The 26,448-nt window shown below is 38.9% G+C and overlaps 1 protein-coding gene and 1 long non-coding RNA gene across 4 annotated transcripts in view; one reads left to right on the top strand and one right to left on the bottom strand.

Moving 5' to 3' along the window:
• LOC120422196 (uncharacterized) overlaps positions 1 to 805 on the top strand; it is a 38,616-nt gene extending 37,811 nt beyond the window's left edge. The window contains exon 3 of the long non-coding RNA XR_005606094.2: positions 76 to 805. This is a non-coding gene — a long non-coding RNA (uncharacterized LOC120422196). The remainder of the gene's footprint in view (positions 1 to 75) is intronic.
• Positions 806 to 10,001: 9,196 nt separating this feature from the next.
• Positions 10,002 to 26,448, bottom strand: part of LOC120422193 (lachesin) — a 78,260-nt gene continuing 61,813 nt past the window's right edge. For 2 of the 3 annotated variants that reach the window (XM_039585575.2, XM_039585576.2), the window contains exons 8-11: positions 22,935 to 23,084; positions 22,659 to 22,712; positions 10,751 to 10,834; positions 10,003 to 10,644 (exon numbers count right to left, since the gene is read on the bottom strand). In XM_039585575.2, coding sequence (XP_039441509.1) covers positions 10,520 to 10,644; positions 10,751 to 10,834; positions 22,659 to 22,712; positions 22,935 to 23,084 — 413 coding nt within the window. In that variant the 3' untranslated portion in view covers positions 10,003 to 10,519. Of the gene's footprint in view, positions 10,645 to 10,750; positions 10,835 to 22,658; positions 22,713 to 22,934; positions 23,085 to 26,448 lie in introns of all 3 variants that reach the window. The other variant, XM_039585574.2, reaches the window with a different exon arrangement.

Raw genomic sequence — 26,448 nt, 5'->3', positions numbered from 1 at the left:
GTATAAATTAATGCATGCATAAATGTACATTTCCATCGTTTTATTCAATTTTAATAAACCTTTCAACTTTTTCAGATTCACACTACAGCCAAAGTGCCGCACACTATTCGGCGGTTGGGCTATTGATGAGGTCCCGTGCACTTTCCCGAACCAGTCGAGCCCGAAACGACCGACGAACCGGAAACGGTGGCACTACAACTTCCACCCACACACCTGCTGCTCCTGCAGTGCATTCAACTGGCGGATCATCGCGGTGATGTTACGATTTCCGAGACTGGAACGTGGAGACGGTTAAATCCAATATGAAAATAATTCACTATTTATGTTTGTTTTATGCCCTGTTTATTTATTAAAAACAGTCTCCGTAAAAATTGAGTGGTGCCATACTCGGCATCGAGCTGGGATATTGATGATTCATTTAAATAGCAACGATGCATCCAAATTGAATAGGATTTAATAAATAGCTTGATATTTTTCAGTAATACAATAAATATAATAGATATCAAATATTAGGCGAGAAAGCAATTTCATCAGTGGCCTAATGTTATTTCATCAGCTGTTTTACTGTCCATTCCTTTTACATCCAAACATTAAATCTTAAAAGAGTCCATCTAGGGGAAACTCCCGTATGTTTGGCAAGTTAAGGACTCGCTTCTTACTCCAAGTTGCAAATTCTCATCGTTTCAACAAATTGTTTTGTAAATGAGTTTATAGAAACTTGCTTGCTTACTTCTCACACCTTTTTGCCTTTCTTACTAAAGAAAGGTATAGGTTTTACTTAATGGCTGGACATCATTTTCATGTTCGTAAATATGACGATTCACGCTCTACGGGGGGAGGGGGTTGTCGCAAGTGTGACGGGGGGGGGGGGGGGTCCGTGAGACTGTGACGTCACGCTAGACTATTTCTTTAATACTGAAAATTCATTCTTAAAATAAAGATAAAAAAAGTTTAATGTTTGATAAACTTTAGTCATAAATCAAACACGATTCAAGGCTTTGAGAAACAGAGTTTTTGATAATAGATTTAAAATGCTTAAAAACTGTGATAGTGATGGTGATTTCTGACGTTAAAAAAAATCCAAACTCAACCGGTAAAATTCCAAATTTAAAAAATAATCCATTTTATAAAACATGCTGAAATTGTAAAAAAAAATCCGATTTAATCCCACCTGGGTGAGATAGAGCCTTTCTTACAAAAGAATATAACAATGGTAGAACTGTTTTTCAATTCATAACATCGACTATGTTTATTAACATTCCAACGCCCAAGGCTCCAAAAAAGTTGGAACGGTAACTTCAACTCGCTGGTTCTTGAGCCTAACTCAACCAATCAAGATGATTCTTCTTTTCAGTGATTTGTTAGGATGTCTAGATGATTCTAGAACTTTGCAGAACTTAATTTGATCAAATCTGTAATTTTTGCGATCAAAACATCGTTCCAACTTTTTTTTCGTATGTAAAAAAAAAAATTCGCCAAAAATTCCGCGGAGGCAGTCTTTTTAAAAAAGGTGGAACAATGTTTTCGGTCGCAGAAATTACAGATTTGATCAAATTAAGTTCTGCAAAGTTCTAGAATCATATAGACATCCTAACAAATAACTGGAAAGAAGAATCATCTTGATTGGTTGAGTTAGGCCCGAGAACCAGCGAGTTGAAGTTACCGTTCCACCTTTTTTGGGAGGCTTGGGCGTCCGTGTAAGTTGGACATGCGTTGGGCGTTCCAGTGTTAATAACGTCAGCACAAAAGAATGTGAAATGATACAAAGAATCTTATGATGAAAGCGAACCCTTGTAAGTGATGTTTTCCAAAAGAAATTAAAAACGCAATTTACACCGAAAGAATATTTTTAATCGTACATATTCTTAATCAAACAAGTGTTTATGACAATGAGATTCGCTGCTTTAGAGAAACCCACGCCAGGTGGGTTCCATTGTGAATGCAAGCAATGTGAACGAAAATCTCTACGCAAAATAATGTTTTTATCATTATTTAATGTAACTACACAAGTAACCGCGAGGCACGAACTTGCGGCATTAAATCAGCATTATATTGGCATTTAATACCAGCAAATAATACTTCAAATCAATTAATCAGAACTTTCCCCTTGAGAATTATTTCAAGTGGCGCACAGTGATGCTGATTTAATACCTCATCGAAAGTTCGAACAAAAATAAACTACTTCATCGACGTCAAGGCTGGGGGAAAAAAGAACATCTCGACGTCGTCGTGCTATCTTGTCGCACCCGCCATTTTGACGTTCCGAGAAAAACGCGTTTTAATGTTTGACCTTGAATATTCATAAACGAGAGCACGCAATGTAAACAATAACAAACACGTTTTGTTTGGCTCACCATTCTGTGCATTGTCCCAAAGTTTGGTTGAAGTTGGTTGCTGGAGTCCCGAGTTATAATTACAAAAGTTTACGGTAGTCTAGCTTGTACGTGCGACAAACGCATCCTGACTTTTCTGGCCTGAAATCCCTTTGGCCTTTTGTCGCACTTACATCAATTTTCATGGAGTGACAAGATAGCACGACAAGATTGAAACTACTTTCATATGTGAAGTGACAAAAATGCACGGAGTTTTTTCGGATTTCGTTGAATATCTCAGGATTGAAATCGAATTTTGGGGATCTGTGAAGGTCAAAAGGTGAGGCATTGTGAGCTGCACAAAATGGCGTTCTTAACTCAATTTGGCCCAAAATGCACGTACGACAAGTTAGCACGATGGCGACGATCTGCTCCACACACTTACATTTGGTGTTGGGCCTCCTTTGTTTTACCCCCTGAGAAAAGCTCGGAACTTAACCTCAAAGGTAAACAAACCACATGAACTTTTTTGACAGGTGTCAGTTCCGGGACTTTGCATTTAAAATTAAATTTTGTTCCGGTTGTTCCGTTTCGCATGGACACAAACACGGTCGGGAGCACAACATGGACACGGTCACGGAAATGGCCAGGAACAGGCACCTACACGGCCAGGAACACGAAAACGGCCAGATGCACGGACACGAACACGGTCAGGAGTCCGGACCAGGACACGGCCTAGAGCACGGCCACAGGAACGACCAAGAACAGGCACCTACGGGGTCAGGTGCACGTACACGAAGACGGCCAGAAGCACGGACAAGCACATGGGCAATAATACGGGAAAAAACTCGGGTTATGACGTTTCGCACAATCGGAAGCAAATTCATATTCAAAAAATGCTAAGTTCCGGTTTGACACCTGTCAAACCACTCAAATGGCACTCACAAAATGAATACTGAGTTCTTTGAGTTCATTTGCTACGTCACGGTGATAGAGGAAAAAATCGTGACGTCAGAAATGAACTCAAATCACTCAAAGTTCATTTTGTGAGTGACTTTAACATTTTGGCCTAGTTTGACAGCTACCTCGTTCCCAGGTTTTCTGTGGGAGAGAAAACCTATATAGAGGAGAAAAGCAACTCGCGACAACATTTTGAGGCTAGGAATTTTGACAGGTATGATTTTCATAAAGTATTCGCCTCCTTTTCTCTCCCACAGAAAACCTGGGAACGAGGTAGCTGTCAAACTAGGCCAAAATGTTAAAGTCACTCACAAAATGAACTTTGAGTGATTTGAGTTCATTTCTGACGTCACGATTTTCTCCTCTATAGAACTCAAATCACTCAAAGTTCATTTTGTGAGTGACTTTAACATTTTGGCCTAGTTTGACAGCTACCTCGTTCCCAGGTTTTCTGTGGGAGAGAAAAGAAGGCGAATACTTTATGAAACTCATACCTGTCAAAATTCCTAGCCTCAAAATTTTGTCGCGAGTTGCTTTTCTCCTCTATAGGCAAGAAAACCGTGACGTAGCAAATGAATTCGAAGAACTCAGCATTCATTTTGTGAGTGCCATTTGAGTGGTTTGACAGGTGTCAAATCGGGACGTAGCATTTTTTTGAATTAGAATTTGCTTCCGATTGCGCAAAACGTCATAACCCGATTTTTTTTTTCGTATTAGTACCCGTGTGCTTCTGGCCAAGTTCGTGTACGTGCACCTGACCACGTAGGTGTTCCTGGTCGTTCCCGTGACCGTGCTCTAGGCTGTTTCCTTGTCCGGACTCCTGACCGTGTTCGTGCCCGTGCTTCTGACAGTTTTCGTGTCCCTGGCCGTGTAGGTGCCTGTTCCTGGACTTTCCCGTGGCCGTGTGCTTGTCGTGATCCTAACCGTGTTAGTGTCCATACAAAACGGAACAGCCGGAACACAATGTTAATTTTTGATGCTAAGTCCCGGCAATGACACCTGTCAAAAAAGTTCATTTGGTTATTTACCTTTGAGGTTAAGTTCCGAGCTTTTCTCCTTTTATAAAGTACAGGCCAAATGAGAGCCTCTCTGGTATTTTGTTAGATTCTCTCCTCTCTGAACGTATTCGTGTGTGACTCGGGTCGACGGACGGAGTAGGCAAAGAAATTCACAAAGTATTTCTTTCGCTGTGGTTGGGTGCTCCGGTTGGCAAAGATTCTTTCGGCAATGTGTGAGTGATTTCTAATCTTTGAGCCGAAAATCAGGACCTTTGGTTGAGTATACCGTCAGTGGGGGTGACTATGGGTCAAAAAACGATACACTTCTCATAATTTCTGCATAACAAAAACATAAATACAGTTGACTCTCTGGTTGTCAATATCCAAGGGACCTTCGAGGAAGAGAATCACCAGTTTACAGAACGATGCAAAATGAAGACTCGATTGAAAATATTGTTTTCTTGATACCCAGCTATGGGAGAGAATCATGGCAACGTCCAGCAAACAAAAACAAACTAATGTCAAACACCCTTCAAAGCTTCGTTTCGCAAAGTAAAATGTCTATGCAAGCCATGAAAAAGGGAAATTATTGACAACCGGAAGAGATTTTTAAAGCAAACAGAATCTAAGGGACCGTTGAGGAAGAAATCCTTCAAGCAATAGAAAATATCGAGGAATGAAGAGAATTGAAGTATGCAGATTGAAGGGACTGTAGAATTCATCGAAAGATGGAGCAATATTGATATCGAGAAGATCGACAGCCAGAGAGTCGACTGTTACATCGAAAATCTTTTAAAGTTGAATTGTTCTTAGATAATTTTCTAACATTTTCCCAAAATTTAGTGGAATTCGTCCCGCCCGTGTGGATCAATCGGACCGCGCACTGGACTCACAATCCAGAGGTGCCGGTTTGAATCCCGCGGCGGGCGCTCTAAACTTCTTTGTGTAAATGTGGGTATTCGGCGCCGTCGCTCCGTGCCATACTTTCATACACTTAGGAGCCCAGGGCGGCGAAGTCCTTGTAGATAAAAAGAAGACACTAGTGGTTGGTACTAGCAATGGTGGCCGACAGCTATAAAGTCAACTTCGTTTTTTTTTAGTGGAATTTGATAAACTCTACCTTAAATGGCAATCGTTTGAAAATTGACACAATCATACCTCTTAGAGGAGGTGACATTGGATCAAATAAAACAAAAAATAATGCTCAAATACAAAGAAATGGTAAAAACAAGTCATAAAACAGTGTTTCTTGTTCGAGCGAATCGTATTGACATGCTACAATGTTTGAAGTAGAGATTTTCAAACATCTAGTTTTTTTTGAGAAATTCCAACAAAAATATTAAAAAGTTGATTTTTCGAGCGGTAATTTTTCGCCAAAACCAAACCTCACTTTTAGACAGCTGCCAAAATGATAGGATTTGTTTTAGGAACGAGCTCTTCAGCGTTTAATAGAATTAAGTTTGATTGAGGTGTACTTGAGATATGGTAAAATCCGTAAAAAATCACCCTCCAAATCTTACCTTCCAGCCCCAATGTCACTCCAGCTAAACATTAAATCTTTCCCAATTCTTTAGGGGAACACCCTTGAAGATTATCGGGGCCGGCATTTACAAAGCGGCTTCAGTGGCAGTTTTTAACTCAACTAATGTTAACATGTTAAGGTTAATGTTCCAAAGGTCGCCTTTCTAAGTTGTCGTCGATAAGGTCCAGCTTGTTACGATGCACTACCTTCCCTTTACTAAGTAATCGAATCCAGAAGATAAACGATCATCAGTTGTGTTGGTACGAGCCGGGATTTGAACCCCGATCCACCGCTTACGAGGCGGAAGCGTTACCACAGGGCTACGTGACTCAGTCAAGAACCCCCACTGACGGTAGTTTATTTATAGAGAGGCCCCCTGTTGGATAACTGTATGACTCGAACTGAAAAAATCAGGCAACATGTCGCAGAAACTATCACTGAGTTGGTTCAACATACCGGATATAAATCTCGGATGAGCTTTCAAAAGGACGCAAGAGCTTTACCAATGGCGCTTTTTACATCAGTATTCGATCTACTGACGAAATAAAAAAAAGCTTGAGATTGTTCATTCACACGTCCTTCGAACCGAATTTACAAGAAATTTTGTTTAAATTTAAAGAAAATTTTAAATTTGCGTCGGAGGTAAAGGCGGCTTTTTGAAAACTAACTCGGGAAATATTTGATACACCCAGAATTGGGCATCGGCATACGAGAGGATAAAGAGCACGATTCGGTAGTAAAATGGTACTGTGTGCGGACGGAGAGGATAAATCCCGAAATTACCGAGAGTACTTTACTCATGGTTCATTTTCCAAAAAAGTTCATTAATCAAAAATAAAAGTACCGGTACCGAGACTCGAACCCAAGACCTTCGGTATATTGAACCGTGCCCTTGCCGTTTGGGCCACCATGGTTCGGTGACTAAGTGGCGGTCGTTTGTCCATATAAGCCACTCATAGGATGAACTGTTCCAATGAACGAATGAACACGCGAGAGGACTATACTCTCGCTAAATAGGGACGTGGCGTTACATCGTGCTGCCACCTGGTTTTTTTAAGCGCAAGAGTGTAAAAGTGCTGAGTCATCGTCTAAAAATAGACGGCGTCCTATCTCGCCCAGCAAAATGAAGTCGATAAAGTAGTCGGTTTCGATGAGAAAAAGTGGAAAATGTGGTCTAAAAATAGCGACGCCATCCTCCTATAGCACTTTCCTCAGGTTTCTTTTCGTGAGGACAATCCCCTCGTTCTTTAACTTTGGGTGTACGGGTTCTAAACAAACATTTGTTTGTTGGAAGGAGTCGTCGAATGTCGAGTGGTAGGTAAGTTCTGCAGCTTAAAAAAAAAGTTATCCCAAGAGATTTCAATTTGCCCAACAAGAAAAAAAATGATGCTTATGTGTAATCGTCTGGGGAACACGATGATGCTTAATTTCTCGAGCAACATTTGAAAGGGGTGGTACGACATTGCTCTTACGGCCTTTCGTCCCATTTAAACGCGTGTAATGAAAGGCCGTAAGAGCAATGTCGTACCGCCCCTTTCAAATGTTGCTCCAGATTTGAAGTTTAATTGCATGTATGATGAGAAAATTGCATGTAAAGTTTTCAATTGCACAAAATGCATCAAAGTTTGATTCAAATCGAAAATCTGATGACGTCATTCAATTAAGCATCCAATTTCCTTACACAATAGCAGTCGAGTGTTGCTCTATCTTTTTTATACACAGATATGGCCATTTAAAAATCATAGTATCAATAACCCACCAAATTTGAGCTTGTTTTGGGCTTATTTTGGGCGTTGAAAAGAAGTCTATTTCGTTTCCCACAAGCGGACAGTAAAACAGCGATTCCTCGTCGAAACAGCAATTGGACATAATTTACCATGCGTCTCCAGCAAATTGTACTGGGGACTCATATCAATGGAGAAACATAGAACTTTTAGATCGAATTTAAAAACGAAATCATATTGTTTTAATAATATTTTCTTAGAATCCTGTTAAGGGGTTACATACATGTAAAAAATAACAACATTTAATGTCACATAAAATTTATCATATTTAGTTTTCCCATGACCAAATTGGGCAAAGCCCAAAATTTTGCCATGCGCAAAGTGAACTGTCAAACTTCGTGAACGTGTGAACATCGAGTTGTTTTACGGGCGCCACGATATCTCAAGATGAGATGGATTAAATTGGATGAAATTTTGAGTGAAGACTACAAAGACATATCCCGTGTGCATGACGAAGCCCGATTTTGAAATTTTGTGATTAAAAAAATGCCAAAATTTAACAAGTTCACAGGAGCGGCCGTAGCTGACTGGTTACGGTGTTCGCTTTGTAAGGGAATGGTTCTGGGTTCGATTCCCATCTGCTCCCAATGAGAAAGTTAAGAACACATAAATTTGAAATGATGAATATAAACGAAAAATCCCTAGTCGATTCAGAATTGTGTTGTTGTTCGAACACTCAGTGCTCAAACTCAATCCAATTACGAGTCATCTCTGCGATACGTCTTTACGCAGTAGGCCTGGCCGCTTCAAAGCTTGTGATGTTTCAATACATTCTAATGCAATTGCACAATACAAATGTTAATAAATGACAAGAAAAGTGCTAGGCGTCATCTAACCTACACCCAAAGATAAAGAACGAGGGAATAGTCCTCACGAAAAGAAACGTGGGGAAGTGCTATTTTGCGAGAGTATAATCCTCTCGCGTGTTCATTCGTTCATTGGAACAGTTCATCCTATTGAGTGGCTTATATGGACAAATGACCGCCACTTAGTCACCGAATCATGGTGGCCCATACGGCAAAAACACGGTTCAATATGCCGAAGGTCTTGGGTTCGAGTCTCGGTACCGGTACTTTTTTTGATAAATGAACTCTTCTTGAAGATGAACCCATGAGTAAAGTACTCTCGGTAATTTTGGGATTTATCCAATCAGTCCGCACACAGTAACATTTTACTACCGAATCGTGCTCTTGTTAATGCCCATAATACAGATTTTGAAAAATTTAACGCGTGACCTCTGATATTTTTGCCTATATAAATGTATTTAACCCCTTAATGGATATTCATAATTTTACGAAAACATTCTGAAAATGCATACACAAATATTTCAGTTGTGAGCTCATTGGTCCAAGACCTTCAAGCAAATAAAGATTTCATTTGATCTGTACAGCAATTCTAGTTGAAAAAAGTATAAACCGTCAAAACAAATCCGGTCGGGCTCAACATTTTTCTGGCGGTTGATTGGCCAAAATAATTAGACTCGCTTTTTTCCGTTAGGAGCACCTGCACCGTGTTAGGGTAGTCCCAAAAATGGCAATTTTTGTGATTTTTTTGCAAAAACAACATTTAAAAAAACATAACTCCCCGCTATTTCAACCGATTTAAGTTGTCTAGGACGCAAATGAAAGGTGATATATTGGCCTTTCAAAGAAAAATAGTTTAAAGACAGAAAATTACAGGCTAACATTTGAAAAGGTCAAATGAAACTCTAAAATGTCGTGTTGACGGTGTCTGGACCAAAGAGCCTATGTCTGAAAATATTTTTATCAGGTTCCTCGGATAATTTAACGTAACATACCGTAAACTGGGAGGTGTTCATTAGCAGGATTCCTAGATATGAGTAGTGTATTCAGCTATGTTTTCAAATTGCCTTAGCATTTGTCATTGCAAGCTCTATCATCTTTCTTTCTCCAACGTAGTGAACTAAAATTGGTGCAGTCATTCCGGAGATATGATTTTTTGAAGAAAATCAGATAGGATCACACTAAAAAAGCAAAGCAATCTACTTTAACGACCCCCGGGTATTTTGTAGGCTCTGTTGCAAGTTTCTGCTCATTTCTAGGCGTCCGAAGGTTATGTGTGGTGAGTCACACAAAACCTCTTTTACGCAAATGGACTGACGTTTTACATCCCCATCCGATAGAAGGCCAGGCGCCCAATAGCAACTTAGGGATCGGCAGCCGAAGCCGATAACTACTGCGCCACGAGACCCTTCAAGATCACACTAATCGCCATAATAAAAAAATACGGGTTTATTTATTTGACCAAGGAACTCCAATGCCAAATTTGACCCAAATCAGAGCACTTTTGATATGGATGGTTTAACGTGGAATCGCTGAAAAGTAAGGAGTTTCACAAAGGAGTTGTAAAATGTAATTTTATCTATTTTATCTTAAGGCAATGGCGTCAAATGGACATCATTAAAACAACAATTTGGTATTTTGTCGTACATATGTTTTATAGCTAAATAATGCATCATAATATTAACATGTACATTGACAAGCCGTTTAATTTATGCATTTTGTGGGAAGATTCCCTGTCATATTCATTTTTATTAGCCTATACAGATACGAGTATTGTAACTTCCCTTAGTCTTTTGTAGCACGATAAACTTGCTCTTAGTTCATAAACAGCGTTTTTGTTTTATACCATCCCTGATACAACAAAACATCAGCATTATTTTTATTACAATCTAGTTTTGTGTTATAACATTCCAATTACCTAACGATATGTTTCATTTTGCTTTTTTGTTTCACTTTGAGTTTCATATAGAGTTATTTACAGAGCTAAGTACAGTTTGGGTTGCATCCTTCCAGTTGTATATAATTTAGCTAAACGTACAAGCATTCTCATTCACTCAACTTTCTCGATTACAAGAAACAACTACTTAGTAGGTAAGTAAGCCTAGTTCATAGCTCATTCGTAACCTATTCATTATAAGCGTCATACTGTCGGCAGCATTGAAGTACAACTGACCAGCACAAAAAGCACGACCAGCGGTGGTGCCAAAGTTGCAGCCGGGCTGGATATTTCGAAACTTTCGTCATTCCGCCCGCCGACAATCAGATCTAAAAACAGAGAAAAGTGTAATTAGCCGTCACGAGCTCTTGATGTCTTGGTGAAAAACATGAAACGAAGAAATAAACAAAAAATATTGGACTGTGCATGATTTACCTTTTCTTCGACTCGTACTTTCAGGATCGTCTTCAATTACATCATTGGTTTCATAAAAGGTAGTGCTTCCTTTGCGTGATTTATCTGAAAGTAAGAAATAAAAGTGTGAATTATTTTAGAAAAAAACAATACTATCTACACCACGAGTTGACATAGTTGGGCTATCTTGCCCAATTAAATATGTTCTGGATAGCACGTATAGTACCATCATCAGGGGTGACATTGAGTCTGAGGGTTGAGTCTGAATTTTTGTATGGCCCAATCTTACCCCCCAGATCCAATGCCACCCCTGTTGACGGTATATGGCTCTTTTTTGTTACTAAACGATTTCTGAATTTTCGATAAGCATCATAAGCATTTTGTTCGTAATCCAGGAAAAATTCGAAGCAATTCGATCACTTTGTAGAATTGGTTGTACAAAGCTCAGCTCATATTCTTCTTGCAGTAAGAAAAAATAGAATGCATGAATAGAAAATATAACCTTCATTTTTTTCCTTTACCTTTGATAGAATGCCTGCAGTTGATTCAGAAAAGTTATAAAACTCACAATTTTAATCAAATCATCTACCATCCATTCGTCATAATGTCATTTCACAAAGCTCATTGATGTCCCCCCCGTAGTGTGGACAAAAAGCAAACAATTTTCTAGTTTTTACTAAAGCAACCTCAATTATGCTTGGCATCGTTCCGTGAACGTTGCGTGAATTCAAATCAAGGCATCGTTATTATTTCCTCCACTTAACTACACGTTTATTACCGTCATCAGTGAAACAATCAGAACGGAAGGGTTATGGCACTCCCGGCTGCCAAATTGCTGTCCAGAAATTTCACTGACACGTAAATCATTTCTTGATCTCTAACTGCCTTCCTGGCGTCAGGAATAATTTGATGATTTGTGTACACTTTAAATTGGCCAGCTGGCAAACACAACCAGCGACTCCTGGAACTCCCCCCGAAATGGCTTAACGACATCGTGGCCACGCTATTTGTGTAGTGCAGCAGGCAGCAGGGCAAACCCAAATCGTCTCGGGTGAATTAGCCTCCTGCTGGCCACTTTGGTGTGTTATCTCTTTCATCTCTCCCTCGCAATCATGCCGGTCTCAATAAAACGTTTATCCACCCGCAAACCCAAGGAAGCAAGTCCGTCGCACAAAGTGTACTCTGTACTACAAACATTCCCCCTCCTTGACACCCCATACTTAACAACAACGGTTTTGGCTGGTCAATCTGGCCACGCCGGTGGCGGCACTGACTTCAATCCACACGACATCCCAGCGGGACGGAAGTCCGAATATTACCGCTCGGGGACCGAATTCGGTCAATATCATAAAGCTTCTTTAAAATGTCCATGCTATTGTAAAAGTATTGGTTTTGGAAATTAAATTCATTGTGGAATAAACTCAGAAACCGTACAGAATAAAAAGTTGAATTTTGAAATGTTGAAAATTTGGTAGGTTGAGTATTACCTCTTTTTGCCTTCCTCACCTTACTGAGGAAAGGCTATAAAATCACTCGGAAAATGAACTTTTTAATTAGACCTCCTAGATCTACCTTCATTTGTACATATCGACTCAGAATCACCAGCTGAGCAAATGTCTGTGTGTTTGGCTGTATGTAGACATGTGTACCAAATCAATGTCACTGGAATATCTCGTCACAGAATCAACCGATTTTGGCCGGAATGGTTTCAATCTATCCGTCTTAAAGTCCCCTAAGTTGCTATTTAAATCCATGCAGTTTTATCATGTTTTTAAAAAAACTATGTTAAAAACACTGTTTCATATTAAATTAAAATCATTGTAAAAAACTAACTTAATCCACCTATGTGGTTGATGCTTTCCTCACTTTTTACCAGCTATGGGTAATATGAGTGGTTTGGACACATATTTCAGCTATTTTTTAGATTCAGAAAAATAAGTACACAGATATAACTTAAGTGGTCATAACTCGAGACAGGGTTGCCAGATCTTCAATGTTGTGGACTCGTTGGAAAGGTCTCTCGATTACCTAACCAACGATGGGTCGGATGATGGATCCGGACATCGTTTGCATACATTTAATTGAGATCCGGCTTCAAAAAAGTACATAAATATCACTTAAGTGGTCATAACTCGAGACAGGGTTGCCAGATCTTCAATGTTGTGGACTCGTTGGAAAGGTCTCTCGATTACCTAACCAACGATGGGTCGGATGATGGATCCGGACATCGTTTGCATACATTTAATTGAGATCCGGCTTCAAAAAAGTACATAAATATCACTTAAGTGGTCATAACTCGAGACAGGGTTGCCAGATCTTCAATGTTGTTGACTCGTTGGAAAGGTCTCTCGATTACCTAACCAACGATGGGTCGGATGATGGATCCGGACATCGTTTGCATACATTTAATTGAGATCCGGCTTCAAAAAAGTACATAAATATCACTTAAGTGGTCATAACTCGAGACAGGGTTGCCAGATTTTCAATGTTGTGAGCTAGTTGGAAAGGTCTCTCGATTACCTAACCAACGATGGGTCGGATGATGGATCCGGACATCGTTTGCATACATTTAATTGAGATCCGGCTTCAAAAAAGTACATAAATATCACTTAAGTGGTCATAACTCGAGACAGGGTTGCCAGATTTTCAATGTTGTGAGCTAGTTGGAAAGGTCTCTCGATTACCTAACCAACGATGGGTCGGATGATGGATCCGGACATCGTTTGCATACATTTAATTGAGATCCGGCTTCAAAAAAGTACATAAATATCACTTAAGTGGTCATAACTCGAGACAGGGTTGCCAGATCTTCAATGTTGTTGACTCGTTGGAAAGGTCTCTCGATTACCTAACCAACGAAGGGTCGGATGATGGATCCGGACATCGTTTGCATACATTTAATTGAGATCCGGCTTCAAAAAAGTACATAAATATCACTTAAGTGGTCATAACTCGAGACAGGGTTGCCAGATTTTCAATGTTGTGAGCTAGTTGGAAAGGTCTCTCGATTACCTAACCAACAATGGGTCGGGTGATGGATCCGGACATCGTTTACATGCATATAAATGAGACCCGGATATATGTGAAAACACATTTTCATACATAACTTTTAAACTAGTTATCGAAACTTCAAACAATTCAATAGCGATGTATGGGACCCTATACCAAGTCGATTGCAACTGGTTTGGTCAAAATCGGTTCAACCAGTGCTGAGAAAACTCAGTGAGAATTTTGGTCACATACATACATACACACACACATACACACACACAGACATTTGTTCAGTTTTCGATTCTGAGTCGATATGTATACATAAAGGTGGGTCTCCGAGCATTTCATAAAAAGTTCATTTTTAGAGCAGGATTATAGCCTTACCTCAGTGAGGAAGGCAAAAGGGTGTTTTTTTTTTCTCATGAAACCCTCACATGTTATACGTTTTTATAAAGCATATGAGAAGACCTTTTAGGTGGAATAAGAATTTTCAAGATCTGACTTACCTATCTTAAATTACAAGCAGTTTAAAAAATGGTCTGAATTCACATAACCTCAACTGGTCGGGTCTGATCGCCACGAAAAAGCCGTGTAGAGGGATGCCATTTTCCTCAAAGACCGTGTCTGTATAATCTTGACAAAAAGTCTGTAGGTAGTCTGTTTTTTTACTCATCATTTATTTTTATTAGGGGAGATCCATAAACATGTGGACACTTTAGGGGGCTTAAAGGTGGAGAAAGGTATAGGGTTTGCTTTTGGCTCCGACTCCAAATCAAGATTCGTTCTCAAATGGTTTTTTTTTTTGAGTAATTTTACATAAAAAATGTGTAAAAATGTAAACCTGATGAATATTCATCAAAAACTGATGAAAATTCATCATTTTCTGGAGTATAATTCATCATTTTTTTTTTGACACAAAATCTGTCACCATTTCCTGGTGAATATCACCATCATTTTTTTTCTCCTGTGTGTTGAATAAAGTAATCCGAGGAAAACATGGTCCTATCTAACTCCTGGCAAAAGACATTGAGTGTTCAAAACTGCACAAAAAATGGTGGTATTCATCAGGAAATGGTGACAGATTTTGTGTAAAAAAATGATTAACTTTACCACAGAAAATTGAATGAATTTTCCACAGAAAATTGATGAATTTTCATCTGTTTTTGATGAATATTTATCAGGTTCACAGTTTTACACATTTTTTCTTTATTAAGAAAGGCAAAAAGAGGTAATATTCAACCTACCAAATTTTCAACATTTCAAAATTCAAATTTTTTTTCTGTGTGGTCTAAAATGGAAAAAAAATCACGTTTAAGACCAGTTTTGAGAAAGCGTTTAAAAATCAAATTTCCATACCAATTGAAATCCTTATCGGAAAGCTGCACCGATTGCTTCAAAATGTTAGGGTCAATTACGATCAGGAATAGGAGAACTTTTCTAGGGGGTCGGAGCCAGTGTGACATAGGGACGAGGGGGAGGGGTAAATTTAGACCTATTTTATCGTGATATAGGTTATGGATGACGCCATATTGCTCCTTATAAAAAAAACCTCTCCGAGACCATTCTTGAGCGAACGCGACTGCCAGCGACTTGGTCAATCATTTCACACAGCGATACAAATACTTCGTGAATTTCTTTGCCTACTCCGTCCATCGACCCGAGTCACAAACGAATATGTTTAGAGAGAAGAGAATCTTACAAAATACGAGCGCTGCGGTCTTTTGGTCTGCACTACAACAGTTTGCTGTCAGTTTGAATTAGGCATGGTGAAAATTGCTGCCAAACGTAGCATTGATGTTGTGTTATCAACAAAATTGCAAATTATTTTCGATAAAAATTTAATAAATGATCAAAACAAAGCAAAACAAATTAATCCACCTCGTGAGCCATTGCTGTACTACCCGATTAAACTGAGAGGGAGAGCAAAAGAGTTAGTATTCAGTAGCGATTGGTGTGGAAGTGACAAATTATAGGAATACATCAGAGCAGTTTTACGTCGCTTTCGATTTGTGCTCGCGAGTGAATGAATCCCTTTTTTTAGAATTGATTTTTTTTAGAATGAATTTTTTCAACAGTTTTCAAAAGTTACTGTAATAGCAATACCCCGTTTTATGTTCTCATCATTTTGACAAAAATGTTTCCAGAAATTACTCCTCCAACGGTATCCGTCCGATTGCTACCAACAAAACGGAAGAAAGTCTGACTCAACAATTGGATTTCTAGATTTCAGCAGCATTTAACGACACGCACCACAACAGTGCTGCTAACAATCCGTCGTCGTTTGGCTCATTACCGTCCAAGTCCTTTGGCACCCGCCAGCCAGCCAATAAGAAGAAGTGCGAGAGGGCACGACAAAAAAAGTCGAGCCGTAAGGGCAAATGAACACCCCATAACCCCCTCCTGGTGGGAGAAAGGGGATTGGGGAAAGGCGGACATACCACCCACCGACTGGCAGCAGACGGCGTGCAAAAAAAAGGACCGTGGTGAACCCTGGGGAGTTGTTTACGAATGTAAGCAAAACAAAAGCAAGGAAACAACAGAAAACGTGGAACGTGCAGATTATTACAATTGGTACATGGCAGCAGGCATTGTCGGTGCACGGTGTGTTTGAAGAGGAAAAATTCAAAATTTTGCGTTACGTAATAAAAGAGCGTTCCCTAAGATACATAATACTTTTCTTTTGCGGCAGATTTCTGATGCAAACAAGCCAATATATGTAGCACTCGGTGACTTAAATGTATCGGTGAATTTTCAAGTAGAAAGCCTTAACCAGAGCTTTTGCACTAAGATTTTTGTTACAGACATTAAAGTATCTTCAAAATTACGGGAACTATCGATATAATTGTTGATTTATCCCCTAAAGTACAGTCTACTAAATAATTTACAACAAAGTTTGACTGTTTTCTCAATCAGATTTTTGCAGGATTGTGTCCGTAAGTTATACAATTTGATACGTGAGTGAATGATTCAAGCTAGTGAGGCTATCCCAAGTAACAATTTAAGTTTTAAAACGATCTAGAAGAGATTATTAAGAGTCGTTGGCCAAAAATGGTGATAAAACATTTTAGTCCTACATGCTGTATTAAATACGAGTTAAAGCTGAGTTAAGTGCAAAGTGGACTATTTTAGGAGGTTATGAAGATCAATTTTCAAGGATGTTTTAAAACGATATAATCTAGCAGATAAGTTTTAGCAATGTCTTCAAAGACTCTTGCTGAATTAAATAAATCTTGTGTAAATGATAAATGGTTTTGGAGTATCCTGGAAGACTTCTTAGCGACTGAAATAAATCGAGTTATAAATGGAACAGCTCTTGAAGAAAACCAAACGTGCCTTAACTAGATCTTATTGAATTCAAAAATATTATCATCAAAACCATTCTGTCTTATGGTGTACCCTACTTGATAAACAAGTATTAGAAAATTATACAAGACAAAAATTTACAAGGAAAATGCTATATTGAAAAATAAAACATGCATAATTTAGTGAACATATCCAAAAAGTTCATGCCATTAAAAAATGATCGAATAATTTTTCAAGATGCCTCGAAAAAATACTGCTCGCCTTGTTGAATCTTTAAATAACCTACAAGATTTTCATGCCAAAATACGTTTAAATTCTGATATCTCTCAAATATTCAACATGGCTGCGATTTTTTGCCCAATTTCTTGCCTCTCAATATGGCGAAAATCGTTAAACCATTCTTTTCTTGATTAAAACCATGTTAAATGTAATTATTCTAAGCATGCTCTTGGTGGGGACTTCTGAAGAACTGTAAGACTTGTGAAAGACTTGATATTGCTTTAACCAAGGCTAAATCACACGTTGCACTGGCCGTAGCGCATGCTTGTATCGATGGTGGAAAATAGATCCGGGTAGTGAAAATTTCTGGACCAACACGGGAAAAGGGTGGACAAAAATTTCGACTGTGTAGCTAATTTTCAGGTTCACATTACTCGGACACTCAAACAACAGCAATCCTCTCCAGCTTTCTTCCGCAAAGGGGATTTAGATGAGTAGTTACCTGTTGTCTAAGAACTTTAATAATAATTGTTCCAAATTTGCATGCGCCCTTTTTGATTGTTGCTGTAGATTTGATCATAATTTACTCTCTAAATAAATAAACACAATAATAGCTCTGTTTTTTATTCATATAACATTAACAATACTGCGGAAAAAACATACTACATGACAAAACGTATTCCAAAGTGTCAATTATTTGGTTTGGCTTTATTTCGTCACATATTCTATATTTCACTTTATCATGAACATGATCATGGTTTTCGTCACTTTTTCTTTATTTCACATACACATTTACAACGTTTGTCATAGGTTTCATCCGCCACAGAAAAAATAATCACAAATAACACTTTTTATTCTCTTATTAATCGATCACCTAACCTCTAAACTGCACTGAACAAACTGAGCGTAGCAATACATGCAACAAAATATTCATGGTTTTAATTTAGCCATTTCTAAAACTGAAGAGTTTTAATCTTATCTTCAGGAAGCCGTTGTGAATTTAAAACATTCTTGAACAAATCAACTTATTCTTGGACAAGAAAATGCCGTTTTGGAAGTTGAAATAGTTAATTTGAACGCTAGTCAAATTAATAATTAAAAAAAACACATTTGCTGCCTCGTTAGTTTTCATCCAATGATGGATTACGAATCAGCATAGACATTGCACAACACTAATTTTCTTCAATCCTCAGAAAAAATCCCAAACTAGGGACGGCATGGTTCGACTGCTCCTTGAATAATTTTAACCGCAAAAAAATCACTTTTCGCTTTAAATGGTTTTCACAAAGATAGCAACAATAATGGTAACGGAATTTTTATTTCATAATCTGTAAATTCACACAAAATGTCTCCTGCAACTGCGCTGCTGCTGCTGCTCCATGATTGAAATGTTGCTTTTGACAGCTAAAGTCCTACGGTTTTGGAACATGCAACTACTAGCACAATTGGTTTTAAGATGGTTTTATTTGAGTCACTAAAAGAATGCTTGACAATCTTATTTAAACTAATAAATAAAACTGTTTCGACAGTCTTGAAAACCTACTAGAAAAGTTTTCAAGATATCTTGAAAGAAAAGCGAGGATAGAACTTGATAGGATAATTCAAAGTTGTTATGAAACTTGGTAACATTTTCCAAAGCTTTAATAAAACTTGTGAAGAGTATTAGGCAAATCGTTTGTTACTTGGGATCTGTCAAAGAGTACGTCAGTGAGGGATTAAGCGCGCAAGTAATTAAGTGAGTGAGTGAATAAATGAGTTAGTCAGTTAGAGAGTGAGTGAGACGATGGAAGTGAGTTGATTATTCAGCAAATGAGTTATTTAGTTTGTTAGAGTGCGAGTGAGTTAGTGAATTAAAAGTAAGAAAGTCAGTAATGGGTGATGGAGCAACGGATTTCGAGAGGAATACATTGTAAAAACGTTACTTAATCCACCCTTTGGTGGTTGGCGCCTTCCTCACATTTAAAGGGTGCTATCCAAAATGCAAAAAGTGCGTAAATAACACTTAAGTGCTTATAACTTTTGATAGGGTTGTCAGATCTTCAATGTTTTGGACGCGTTAGAAAGGTCTTTTGAATACTCATCCTACGATAGGTCGCATGAGAGATCCGGACAATGTTTCCATCAAAATATCTGAGATCCGGCTTCCAAACAGTGCATAAATAACTTTGAAGTGCTCATAACTTTTGATAGAGTTGTCAGATCTTCATTGTTTTGGACGCGGTAGAAAGGTCTTTTGAATACCTATCCAACGATAGATCGCATGAGAGATCCGGACAGCATTTTCATCAAAATATCTGAGTTCCGGCCTCGAAAAAGTGCATAAATAACACTTAAGTGCTTATAACTTTTGATAGGGTTGTCAGTTCTTCAATGTCTTAGACGCGTTGGAAAGGTATTTTAAATACCTTTCTGAAAATAGCATAGGGGTTTTCTTACAAAAACCACCCTTTTTACAATCATCCGAACTTTTGTTAAAATCGTTTTTTTAGCATAACTTTTGAAGTACTTAACTAAACTGCATAATTTTTAATAGCGACTTATGGGACCCCAAGACGGATCAAATGACGCCAAAACGAACAAAATCGGTTCAGCCAATGTCGAGATAATCGAGTAACAATTTTTTGATCAACATCCCACCACACACACAGACATTTGCTAAGAATTTGTTTCTGAGTCGATAGGTATACATGACGGTGGGTCTAGGAGGTCTAATAGAGAAGTTCATATTTCGAGTGATTTTATAGCCTTTCCTCAGTAACGTGAGGAAGGCAAAAAGCAAAAACTGCTCTTATGGAAGTGCTCCATTGTCTAAATGAGTAAGTGAATAAATAAGTGAGTTAGTAGTGAGTGATTAAACGAGTGATTGAGTTAGTGAGTAAGGGATTTAGTGAAAGAGCAAGTCAGTAGGTGTGTTATTTAATAAGTCAAGGAATTAGTGAGGGAGTAAAAAAAGTGAGCGTGTGAGTGAGTAAGTATAATAGTTAGTGAGTCAGTGAGTAAAGAAGTAGATAAAAATTTACAAATATTCTTCTGTATTTGATCTTTACAGCTTCTGGAAAATATGCTTATGCTTATGTGATTTATTTATTTTTGTTTTAAAAAAGTATTTGAAGCTATTTGATTCTTTTGAAATTACATTGACTCTATTATCAAAGTATCCCAAGTAACTTTTTTTTCCAGGAGTTCTACAAGAGCTCTTCAAGATAGCTACAGCATAGCAGTTTGGACCGCGGTAGGATAAAATTCTCTTCAAAACTTCTTCAGGAGTTTGGAAGAGTACTTGAAGAGAGTTTTATCCTACCGCGGTCCAAACTGCTATGCTGTAGCTATCTTGAAGAGCTCTTGTAGAACTCCTGGAAAAAAATGTTACTTGGGTATGATTAATCAAATTTATTTAACAATCTGTTGTCCTGCCTGGTTAATCTGACGAATAAAACGTCAATATGGGAATTTAAATTTTACCAATTAATGATTTCTCTTTTGAGGTATTTCTAACAAGAAAAAAACAAAAACATTAAATTTATCATAAAATTAATTTAATTCGTGTTCTATTTGAGTTCATCAATTCTAGAACGGGATGTCAAATTCGTGATTCAGAGATTAGCAGAACATTTCAGGTGAGAAACTTCTCAGAAGCCATTTCAGAGCAGAAACATGTATCTTACTTTAAGATTCTACTAACCAAGTTAAGCTTTTTTACAGTACTAATTTGTTAATCGAACTTTTCTTATTAAAATAATAATTATTAATGAAATTTGTTTCCAACACACCGCACTTTGACCTCACCATCCCCGTGTCGTAAGTTCAGTTCAGGCACCTTACAAGTCGGCGTCGCCGTCGGTTTTACGTGCACCAGTCGATGCCACCGCTGGTTCCTTGGAACCAGTAACGTGGTTGAAGCAATAAATACACAACATGAAAGAACATCACGCTGTGTGAAGGTGTGTTTGTGGGTGGATGTGTATGCACATGAGCGGTTCACTTGCTCACCACCCACCGCCAGGGAGAACGCAGGAAGACCTTTGCGACCTGTGAAGTCGTAAAAAATGTGTAAAGTCGTCCATAATGAGTATTATGGCACAGAAATTGTTTTCCATGACAAATGTCAAGTTATGAGGGAGAAAAACAATGAACTTGGGTGTCAAAGCAGCGCGGGGCTTCCGTTCCGAATTGAGGGCGGTATTTTTTTTTTCGGGAACGACACTGTTCCACCCGACAGAGGAGTAAATTGGCTGGCAATTTGCTAAATGAAGTTTTAAATTTTTATCACACACCGATAAATTATTTTAGCGAAGGATAAAAATTCTTAAACGGGTATGAAAAAGTGCCAGGGAGATTTTTCTCAATATATAGTTTTGCGAAAGTACCACTTCTGCAAAACCTTTATGTTCTCAAGATTACCAGATCTTTTTACACTTGTAATGGGTTTTTCGAGTTTTCAAAATATTTTCAACTTCATATTTTGTTTGAAGTTGTTTGTGTTTCGCAGTGTTTTAGTTTTGAAAAATAGGTAAGTTTGCAGTTTCTCAAAATTTCAGTGCATAAATTTAACTAAAAAGAGTTTAATATTTTTAAAATGAATTTAGCAAAAGAATAAAACAACTTTACTTTTTGTATTTGGCCTATATTTAGTAAAAAAAATGCAGCGATTTTATTCTCGATAGAAACAGTAATTTTCATTTTAGAGTCTTTGTTTTCTTCAACCCCTATTTATCAAATATTCCAAAACCTTGAAATCATCAACAAAAAGTTACCACTTTAAACTAGCATCGCGATAAATCCTGACAAGCACCCCATCGCGTGACACTGGCCCTCTCGGACGTCAACATTACGACTAATAACGCTTAATTTACGGAAGCCATGATACTCAACGCTGATTACGTGGTGCGATCACTATCAATCTTCTAACGCCTAATCCACGAGGAAACAAATCAGAGTCCACCTACACGCCACGTGATCCCATCCCACCCTTTGCTTCCAAGGTCCGGCCAGTCACCAATAAAGTGACACATTTAATGAGCCGGGAAGGAAAAGCTTCCTTCCCAAAAAAAAACGAAAAACATTATTGGCACCATTCATTCGGTTGAAATGGCGCCAAACTACCGACCTAGAGAAGGACCAGCTGGTTTGAGTCACAAACTGTTTTTGTCACAAAGCGAAGGCAACGCCACTTGTAATGGAGAAAAATAGTTGACATCGTAATTTGGTCCCGTCGGTGACTTAATTATGGAGGGAGTAGAGGCCCATGGTTAGTTCTGCACAGTTTATGAAAATTATGCTTTATTGAGATTAATTGATGAGTTTCATGAGGAACGAATTAATGGAGGGGAGGAGGGAAGCTTACCCATTTCGATGACATCAGATCGAAACTATGCCACAAATGAAATTTAAAGTTTGTCGCAGTTGTTGTACTTACTTTTCCTCCGTCCCTCGAACGCCTCGACGGAATTGATTGCACTTTTTGGAAGTTCTGAAACGGCAAAACAACGATTACCATAAAATCCAATAGGCAACGGCAAACTGGGGCACGATATGGCCCGGCAATGCACGGTGGAAAGTGGCAAACTGTTTCCGGTTCTGCCGTTTGCCGGTTTGTCGCTTCTGCGAGCACTGGGCCGGGACCTGGTCAACAACGGAAGGCAGAATTCCACTTTTCCACACGAGCAGGAATCTATCGGAAAGCAATCCTTACTGTAGAGCTTGATGGTGCCGTCGGTTTCCCCGAGGGAATTTTTAGCGATACACTTGTACGATCCGAAATCGGCCTGGCTCACAACCTTGATGCTCAGCTTCATCACCACTTTGTACGCGTTGTCTATCAGAACTGGTTCGTATTTGCCACCTACAGGGCAGTTGTCCCACGTGGAGTCCGTAACGGTGAGCGTGAGGGGAAAGAAAAAAAGAGAGAAAAAGCAAAATGGTGAAAAACGGTCCGAGAATGGCATCCCGGTACAACACCGGGAATGGGAGGAAAACGGAGAAAAACGCACGTGGAATGGTGAACTTGTTAAATTTGCATAATTGTAGCGGTGTGATTTTCATACTTGGCGGAAAATCATATGAAAACGGCACACGGTCGGTGGGGACCACCAACCCAAAGACCCAAGCTGTTGTTTCCTCAACCCACTCGAACTTCACACAGACACACACACCGTTTGGTTGGTCGGTTATTGTCATGCTAATGAGCGAGCAGCGAGACGTCATTTTGGCGTAAATATATTTCATAGGGCAAAGCAAGTCCCGCCATGTAGCAGCCAATTTGGAACCGAGACATTTGCCACGCATTTGTCGATCCTTTTTTTCTTTTTTTAACAGATCGGGCACACCGAGTTCATTTGAAAACGAAATTGGACATCATTTAAATTTAAAGTATGAAATTGGAATCAAGCTCCACATCTTAAACACAAACATTACAGTCGACTCTATCGTTGTCGATCATCGATTCCTCAATAAACCTTTACTGCCCCTGATCGCATAAATGTCCCATATGCATTTTCATCGTTTTTGAGTTATTGATGCAGTTTGGTTCAAAATTGTGTGCCCTTTCAGAAAAGCCTATAACATCCAGTACTTTGTTATAGTAATCAGGAGGAAATAAAGTTTTTTCGCGAAAACTTAACACGTAGCCTATGTGTGGGACAAACTTCAAATGCGTTTTTCTCAGCTTGCTGTTTTTGCATATGGGACATTTATGCGAACATGGGCAGTTTATTTTTCGATGGACTTTCAGTCCCTCCAAATACATAGCATGCTTTGATTTTTCGTGCTATAATTTGATACCTCCCACATTCCCGCTGTACGCATAGTAATCGGATGATCAATTCTCGGTTTGGTCCCGGCCTTTGTTGTTGTCAGGCCGTTAAGTCATCCCAAGAGTAGGAGTAGTCTCCGCGCTATTTGTACAAACAACACACCAAACCAAGCCTACTTCGGTGGAATCGCTGGCGGCGGTTGGACTTGCAATCCAAAGGTCGTCAGTTAAAACCTTGGGATGGAAGGTTTCTTGGAGTAGAAAGAGATTTAGGTGCTTTCCCCATTCAAGCCTTTGGACTCCGATGTTCGAGCAGAAACTTGCAATAGAGACCTCAAAAGACCTGGGGTCGTTAAAATGGATGGTATGTTTTTTCGCTCTCCATCAATATCGACACAGAGAGGGTCTACTGAACTTGTTTGCCTGGTGGTAAGGCTATAATTCTGCTCTAAAAAAAACTTTTCACAAAAAGCTCGTAAACCCACTTTTATGTATACCCTTCAACTCAGAATCAAAAACTGAGCAAGTTTCTGGCTGTGCAACTGTGTGTGTTACGGTGGTCCAAATTCGGACTTTCTATGGGCTACTACCTGAAATCGAAAGTTGACTAATCACTAGGCTACATTCAAAATTTGAGCCCATTCTAATCAGTGTATGGGAAAAATCGTCAAAATATATTGAGAAAAGCAACAGTTTTATTTGGATTGCGAGTCCAACCACCGCCAGCGATTCCACCGGAGCATTCTTACAAGATCCTAGAATCTTAGAATTGAAAAATATTGGACGACTGTTGCGCCCTTCACAGGTAAAAAACTAAAACTGTTGCTTTTCTCTATACATTTTGACAATTTTTCTCATACAAACATTAAACGATTATAGGAAGGGGTTCCCGTGAGCTCAAATTTGGAATTTAGCCTGGTGATGGGACAATATTTGATCTCAGCAGAGGAGCCCCGAGAAAGCCCGGATTTGGACCCACCATAGTGTGTATGTGTGTTAATAACCAATAATATCACTTAGTTTTCTGAGCACTGTCTGAACCGATTTTAAAGAAACCTTCTTTTGCCTTCCTCACTGAGGTAAGGCTATAATCCTGCTCTAAAAATGAACTTTTTATTAAAAGCTCGAAGACCCACCTTCATATATACATATCGACTCAGAATCGAAAACTGAACAAATGTCTGTGTGTGTGTGTGTATGTGTGTGTGTATGTGTGTGTGTGTGTGTGTGTATGTGTGTGTGTGTATGTGTGTGTGTGTATGTGTGTGTGTGTGTATGTATGTATGTGTTCAAAAATCTTGCCAAGTTTTCTCAGCACTGGCTGAACCGATTTTGATCGAACCAGTTGCATTCGACTTGGTTTAGGGTCCCATACATCGCTATTGAATTGTTTGAAGTTTCGATAAGTAGTTCAAAAGTTATGTATAAAAATTTGTTTTCACATATATCCGGATCTCGCTTAAATGCATGTAAACGAAGTCCGGATCCATCATTCAACCCATCATTGGTTAGATAATCAAGGGACCTTTCCAACGAGTCCACATTATTGAAGATCTGGCAACCCTGTCTCGAGTTATGACCACTTAAGTGATATTTATGTACTTTTCTGAAGCCGGATCTCACTTAAATGCATGTAAACGATGTCCGGATCCATCATCCGACACATCATTGGTTAGGTTATCTAGAGACCTTTCCAACGAGTCCACAACATTGAATATCTGGCAACCCTGTCTCGAGTTATGACCAGTTAAGTGATATTTATGTACTTTTTTGAAGCCGGATCTCACTTAAATGCATGTAAACGATGTCCGGATCCATCATCCGACCCATCGTTGGTAAGGTTATCAAGAGACCTTTCCAACGAGTCACATAATTGAAAATCTGGCAACCCTGTCTCGAGTTATGACCAGTTAAGTGATATTTATGTACTTTTTTGAAGCCGGATCTCACTTAAATGCATGTAAACGATGTCCGGATCCATCATCCGACCCATCGTTGGTTAGGTAATCGAGAGACCTTTCCAACGAGTCCACATTATTGAAGATCTGGCAACCCTGCCTTGAGTTATGACCACTTAAGTGATATTTATGTACTATTTTGAAGCCGGATCTCACTTAAATGCATGTAAACGATGTCCGGATCCATCATCCGACCCATCATTGGTTAGGTTATCAAGAGACCTTTCCAACGAATCCACAACATTGAATATCTGGCAACCCTGTCTCGAGTTATGACCACTTAAATGATATTTATGTGCTTTTTTGAAGCCGGATCTCACTTAAATGCATGTAAACGATGTCCGGAACCATCATCCGACCCATCGTTGGTTAGGTAATCAAGAGACCTTTCCAACGAGTCCATATAATTGAAAATCTGGCAACCCTGTCTCGAGTTATGACAATTTAAGTTATATCTGTGAACTTATTTTTCTGGACCTAAAAAAATAGCTGAAATA

This window comes from Culex pipiens, chromosome 2 (genome assembly GCF_016801865.2).
Source record: "Culex pipiens pallens isolate TS chromosome 2, TS_CPP_V2, whole genome shotgun sequence".
Lineage (NCBI taxonomy): Eukaryota > Metazoa > Arthropoda > Insecta > Diptera > Culicidae > Culex > Culex pipiens.
This window is presented reverse-complemented; position numbering and strand designations above follow the sequence as displayed.